Source organism: Salminus brasiliensis, chromosome 1 (assembly GCF_030463535.1).
Source record: "Salminus brasiliensis chromosome 1, fSalBra1.hap2, whole genome shotgun sequence".
NCBI lineage: Eukaryota > Metazoa > Chordata > Actinopteri > Characiformes > Bryconidae > Salminus > Salminus brasiliensis.
The window spans coordinates 47,385,950-47,392,861 of record NC_132878.1 but is presented as its reverse complement, the minus strand read 5'-3'; the positions used below and the strand labels follow the sequence as shown (position 1 = coordinate 47,392,861).

General features: G+C 40.2%; 1 protein-coding gene across 1 annotated transcript; it reads left to right on the top strand.

Annotated features, from left to right (window-relative positions):
- Positions 1-645: 645 nt before the first annotated feature.
- Positions 646-4,707, top strand: atf3 (activating transcription factor 3). The gene is made up of 4 exons (XM_072695959.1): positions 646-720; positions 1,532-1,782; positions 2,140-2,247; positions 2,505-4,707. Exons 2-4 carry the CDS (start codon positions 1,540-1,542, stop codon positions 2,763-2,765), a joined length of 612 nt encoding a protein of 203 aa, XP_072552060.1. The 5' UTR covers positions 646-720; positions 1,532-1,539; the 3' UTR covers positions 2,766-4,707.
- The last annotated feature ends 2,205 nt before the right edge of the window (positions 4,708-6,912 follow it).

Sequence of the window (6,912 nt, the reverse complement as noted above, 5' to 3'; positions counted from 1 at the left end):
CAACTCAGCCAATTCTGATTCACCTGTAATTTACAAATACCCAAGCCAAGCAAAAGATCCACAGAAATATATATTACCTCAGGAAATTTTCTCCAACTTCGACTCCCTGCTTATAAACAGCGGTACCTTTTCAAAGTCTGCTCAGTCACTGGCCTGTATGATGATCTTACTGCTTCACGGTTCATCTCGACACAGTTATCATACACTGAGAGTTGCCTCGGCTTTATGTGTTTAGCAGAATGAGGCTGGCTGTGGGCGAGTGCTGGCCTCGTTCTGGTATAGCTAGTCCTGCTTTTTTTGGGAACGTTTCAAGACAGCATACCAAAAATCCCAAGTCATTAGACTGGTATGCCTTTATTTGCTCATTAGTGTAAAATGTTAGGACTTACATTCCCGCAGAGCCAGAGGGGCTAATGGGAGGGGTGGGGGGGGGGGCTGAGCCTGTCCACTTATGGTGTGTGTGTGCAGAGGGTTGCCTGATTGCATCATCGCAGAGCAAAGCCGCTCTGAGTGCTAAAAATAGGGTGACGTCACCTTGGCCCAGCCCCCTTTACTAGTAAGATGCCTCGGCGAGACTTACTATAAAACAGGGGTGATGCAACGCACCACCGAGAGCTGTAACTTTCTCAGCTGAGCGAGAGAGCACGCCGAGCCAAGTACAAGTAGTCGGAGGGCTGAGCTCAAGACACACGTTCGCTCTTTTCCTCCCTCAGAAACACGGTGAGTAATCGCAGACTACGTCTGTGGAGGTGCTGTAACTCTGGCTCTGAACTGAAAAAATGAGATGGATGTAGGACAGGGGGTGTTGTAGTGCTCGCGTTTACTGTTTTAGTGTTGTTGTTGTTGTTGTTGTTGTTGTTGTTGTTTTTACTGAAACTAAGCGAAATGCGCGAGACAGGGCGACCGCTGACTGAATGCGCGCGGATTTTGAACTTCCCTGGTGACTGTCCGGGTCTGAGATACTGTAGATTTACACTTCAGTGAGGAATTTCAGTTTAATATCTCGTTGACTTAATGGCTAAAATAGACAGAAAGTGAATGTTTATATGAGCAATAGCGGCAACGTTAACGTTAAAGGCTAAAGGCTCGGTCTCGGACAGGCGGATTAAGACAGTCCGCTGACTGAGGAGCTGAATCGTACCAACAAAGACTTCGGCAGCACACAGCTACTGTTCACATGGACACTTTTCTCCTAGTCTTCCTCCTTCGCGGTCACGCAAAACTTTGTATCGTCAAAATGTTAACCTAATAGGAGGAGGAAAACAACACTCTTAACTTTGACTGTCAGTCTTGTCCGTTCATCAGGAAAGTTTGACACAATAAACAACGAGCAGCTCAAAATTGTCAAACAGTTGACAGCGTGACAGCGATTTCACTAGCACTACGTTTCCGGAATATTGTTTAATATCACTTCTCTTACTTAGGAGAGCTGTTTATGCGTGTAGGCGATCTAACGTAATATTGTACACATGATCCAGTGATATCTAATTGTACGCTCCTTGTGCTAAAATCCGCGTGTGGGTGTGTTCAGGTTTCAGAATGATGCTTCAGCATCCTGGGCTGGGTTTGGGTCCTTCGGAAATCAGCGCCTCTGCTCTGGTGCCCTGTCTTTCTCCGCCGGGCTCCCTCACACTAGAAGATTTCACCACTTTCAGTCCGCTCGTCAGGGAGGAGCTGCGCTACGCCATCCACAATAAGCGCCTTTCCAGCGGCATGAGCGCCACCCCGAGCTCCGGCAGCTCCAGCTCAGCACCCTCCTGCGAGCCACCAGCTAAGAGAGAGGTAACGCCGGCCACTCTTCCCGCCAGCTCCGTTCATGTTCTCATGTTCAAGTTTTAACCACTTGTTTTTAAAGACATCAGTTAGGTTTACTTGTTTCTCTTTACTTAGATAAGTTTACTTTGATATGGTTGTGGTGGGATTTGTGTGTAGTAAGTAACTAAAGTCCGTTTCTGGAGCAATAAAGGACATTTAAAGACAAGTGTCATCTGAAGTGATGTCCACAGTGCATTTCAGGAGGAGTAAAGAGCAGATAAAAGGAGCATGGAAGATATAATCGTTTCTTGAGACATGATTAATGAAAGGAACTTTAAACTATGTTGACTTTTCTTACAAGACTGTTCATTTATTCCCCTCCAGCTTACCTCTGAAGAGGTTGACCGGAGGAAAAGAAGACGGGAAAGAAACAAAATCGCTGCGGCCAAATGCAGGAACAAGAAGAAGGAAAAAACGGACTGTCTGCAAAAGGTAGGGTTTGGTTAGGGTTGTCTTTTAAGAGAACGTACATGTACCCTCAGGCTCACATATTCATTCTTATTAGTGATCAGTTCACATATTAGTCTTATAGTAGATAGGATTAATAATTAAAAATGTTATAAAATAATTTCCAAACACATAATTGCCATGTAGTTTATTTGTTTGGAAATTATGCATGCCTTAATGATAATGATAATAATGAACAGTGCTTAATTATTTTTTTGTTTCCTTTTCTTCTACCCCTTCAGGAGTCTGAGAAGCTGGAGTCCATAAACACTGAGCTGAAAGCTCAGATTGAGGAGCTGAAGAACCAGAAACAGCATCTAGTCTACATGCTCAACCTGCACCGGCCCACCTGCATTGTGCGTGCCCAGAACGGCCAGACTCCAGAAGACGAGAGGAACCTCTTCATCCAGCAGATCAAGGAGACCACCCTGCAAGGCCTGAACCTGACCACCATCGGACCAGCTCTCTCCACCACTGTGCCAACCACCTGTGGCCATCTCTGAGTCACAGACTGCGAGAGCATGAGGCTCCCGCAGTAAAGTTTCAGCAAGTTTTTGCCAAGGAGAATCATAGGATCCTGTAGGAGTCTGCTAAAAAGGGACTAAGGACTAAGGAGAAGGTGGGTGCTTCCCACATACTCATGATGGCACTCTGTAAGCAATCTGTAAAGCACTAACATTGAGGGACATTTGATGTGTTTTTATGTTGTTTTTTGTATTTAAGAAACTGTATACTGTCAAATGACAAACTCATGCTGTTCTATATGTGCACCAAAGCGTGATCTCATGTCAGCTCGTAGGGCGGTGTGATTTCACTGATGTAAACATACATGTTTTCCTTTAGTACTTAGTTATAGTTCTGTGATCCTGGTGGTATCCCAAGAGGGACTGTACTGTGGTTCATGTGATGAACTAAATGCACTGTGTTTGTGAGAATGTGGTGGATCATTATGCTCCAGGTCATTAAAAGGGGACGTCCACTTATTTTTCCAAAATTCTGCATAATTCAGTGGTTGAGATGCAAACAGGGTCAATCAGTGCTTTGATGAAATGTTTAACTGTAGAGAAACTTACCAACCCTGCCTTCTTAACAGTGGTGGTGATAGGAGCAGCGTAAATATGGCCATTTTATGAACAATCCAGAAGAATCTGTGACCTTTTTATGTTATTTTTTTATGTAAGTTAATTACTGTAAAATAGTGCTTCTCAAAACTAACATAAAACAGCGTGACATCATGCCGCATATTCATAACTATATTGTTGTCTTAATCGTTTAATTATGCAGTGAAAAATGAGTGGAGTTCACCTTTCTACATGGGTGGAGGTAGACCTACTATTTGTAGTCAATTAAGTATGAAGTTATCAATGTGGTTCCAGAGTTCTGTGTGACTTCTGCTTCGTTAAATATCACTGTAATTTGCCACCTGAAAATACTCAAAGCTGCTACACTAATTTCTCAGGACGTGCATGGTGTATTGCAGGAAACTGGGACAAAAAAGGAACAAGGAAATCGAGGTAAAGTGGACTTTGTGTTAGCAGTGTGAATGCTTGCTACCTGAGGATCTGATCAAAGAGCAAGTTACGTAGAAGCCGGTTTCTTCTTCCACCAAACTTCCACCTCTAAGTTTGTTCCTCTTGTCATCTCAGAAGTCCAACAATATTTTGTTACAGTGCTGTGAGTGTGATAGCCGGGCTCTGCCTACTGTCTATTAATTATGTTTTTGTGTTGACAATAAGTAATGTATTGAGTTTTTAAATGTTATACTGTATTTTTTTACATGACAAAGGGGTATGGTTAAACCTAAATGCACAAAACCCATAAACCTTAAAGGTATTTCATGGTATAAAGCTCTTAAGATGTTTGCAGTTATGGTCTTAGCACTCCTGTCAAACAATTTCAGTGTTGCTCTGCAAGCATCTGTGGTACAGAATTCCCCAATAGGCTAGCTGAGGTTAGTATTTCCATACTGAAAGTGACCGAAATGTACTAAATCTTTAAAACATAATGGCCGAAAAAGGGAGAATCTGACTTTTTACAGTTCACACCAGATTGTTGAGCACTAAAAGAAAGTTTTACATATTTATTTATGTGGGATTAGAGACGCAGGCGTCAACAGCTTTTTCTTGTTTGTTTGTTGAGTTATATGTTTGAGAAGGAATGGACTGTAGTACTACTGCCTGTCATTTTCAATCTAAAGATAAGCTTCTGGTGGTCAGGCATTTTAGTTTCAGCCATGTTTTACCACACCAACCTATTCACATGCACTTATGACAACCATTCAAGCTTGGTTTTACAATCATATCACCTGAAGTGATGTAAATAACTAATATGGGTTTTTTTGTTTCCATTTATGACACTTTATTAATAAAATGTTTTAAAAACATATCTTTTATGAGTTGGAAGTGACTCGCTAATCTTGTTCCCAAATTTGAGTACGGAATTATTTTGTATACCTATTTTAAATATTTATTATTTTAATGTTTTATTTTGTTGTTGTTTTGCTTTTTTTTTTTTTTTTTTACACCATGTCAATTACTTTAAATAATGTTTCTTTACATTCAAGCTTAGTTAAGAAGGTTATTATATAAAGTTATATGTTTCAGAAATGCAAGGTTTTGTTGATGGTAACGATGGTATTCAAAAATAAATTACATATATTTTTTTAAACAATCAGCATTATTTACCATTTAAAGTGCTCATATTTTTATGAAATATTAGAATTTTAAAAGAAAGAACATGCCTTACACCTCTCCTCTCAATCTAACACCCTATAAATTCCCCGTCTCACACTCCACCATCACCCCATATCCTCACCCAGCTCTTGCTTCACTTTTGACTTTTTCCTCCCTCTTACAGTCTCTTCCAACAGTGTCTCTTTCTCCTTTATCATTAAATATGTTGTTTTTGCTACTGTGCCTTTAAGACCGATGTATATGTAAATCTGTACTTATTGTCTGTACCACTCTTTATAACTTTAACATGAATGGGAGGGCCTAAATAGATGTAGGCTAAATAGGCAGCTGTATGTCAATGTGTTGTTTTTTTGTGACATCATGAGACTCTTTTTGCAGCTTAGTTAACATTCATGAACTGTATGACATGGTCTGAAACTTGGATGATGTGTACCTACTACATCTACCTCAAAAACAACGTGCTGCTATAAATGTTAGAAGCCCCGCTCTAAACCAATCCCTAATTGTTGTCCAAAACCTCACACACACTGTTAACCAGCAACCAGTTGGCAAACTTGCTGACACATACATAAAGAATCCCTACCCACCCTATATGTTCTAACCCTGACAAAATATGACCACAAGTGAACAGATTTTGAAAAGGCTGTTCAGTTATATCATGGTAAGGCTTTCAATTGGGCAGCAGGGCAAGTGCTGGCAAGTTTAGACGTTAGAGGCTTTGTGAATCACTTGTTATTATATACTGGCCTATTAGGGGGAAAAGTGGTCATTCACATCATGACTCATCGTTTTTCCATACAAAGGACGAATGTAGTCACCCATTTTATTTGTTTGTTACTTAGAAAAAGTACCATTGAACTGCCACTGACCCTTTGGATTTCCACAGAAACTATACAGAATGCAGAAAAATGATAGTGAAACACGAAGACAAGGCAAGCAGTGCGCTGAATCACTGGGGATTGTCTGCTTAAAAGGGTATTTGGTAATTTCCAGGTTGGAAAAGGCTGGTAGCAAATTTCTCAGGTTATCTTAGAATTTTCCCTCTTGCCATGTTAGAGCAGGATAGGTAACATATTAACAGGTCGATAGGGTTTTGGTTTTGCTCACAAATCTCACCATAGTGTTTGTCTACAGGCAGGACAGAGAAGTAGTATAATCTCAGTCCTAGAGTAAAACCTTTTAACAGCTTTTTGGATATTGTCCTCATAAAAACAAAGTAAACCAGAAAAAAAAGGTAATGCTCATGAAACAATTCAGACATTATTAAGGGATTTTGTTATTTTTATGCAATAACTATCCATGTTGGATCATTTAATGTGAATTCAATATCACAATGTGAATTAAATGTTATGAACTCTGAATAAGGTGATATATAATACTCTGTATAATATCTATTAACATATTGGCCAATTTGGTCAAGTTATCTGTCTTAATATTTGAATTCCACCTCTGGATGTAACATTTCAAGTTCAATAAACCTGAGACTTTCATTCATTTATATTCTTGTCTATTTCTTCAGGAGGGCAGGAATACCCTCCTGTAATGGGCGCTAGCGCAGGGTACTACACACAACTGTTCATTCACACATTCCCACCTAGTGCCAATTCACTTAAAGTGTTTTTGGAAGAAACCAAAGGACCCAGAAGAAATCCAAATTGGACACAAGACAAACACAGCAAACTATTCAGAGATTGCTCAGACAACCCAAGGGACCTGCGGAACACACACTACCTGTTGCACCACCATGCCATACAGTGTGAGACATAAACATTTACACTTAAATGATTACTGTTGTAACAGGGCGTGTTTTTAACAGGTCTAAACAAGTACATTGTCACATTAGTTTCTAATTATAGTCTACTCCCCCATCTCACCTGGGAGAAAAACACTTCAGTCTTATTCCTGCTGTTGTGCCCATTGAGCCTGTTCTGTTAATTCACTCATATCTTTTATGGCA

Coding starts and splice junctions, on each gene's coding strand:
- atf3 (XM_072695959.1), top strand. CDS start 1,540: ATGATGCTTCAGCATCCTGGGCTGGGTTTGGGTCCTTCGGAAATCAGC. Junction 1,783..2,139: donor AGCCACCAGCTAAGAGAGAG/GTAACGCCGGCC, acceptor ATTCCCCTCCAG/CTTACCTCTGAAGAGGTTGA. Junction 2,248..2,504: donor AAACGGACTGTCTGCAAAAG/GTAGGGTTTGGT, acceptor CTACCCCTTCAG/GAGTCTGAGAAGCTGGAGTC.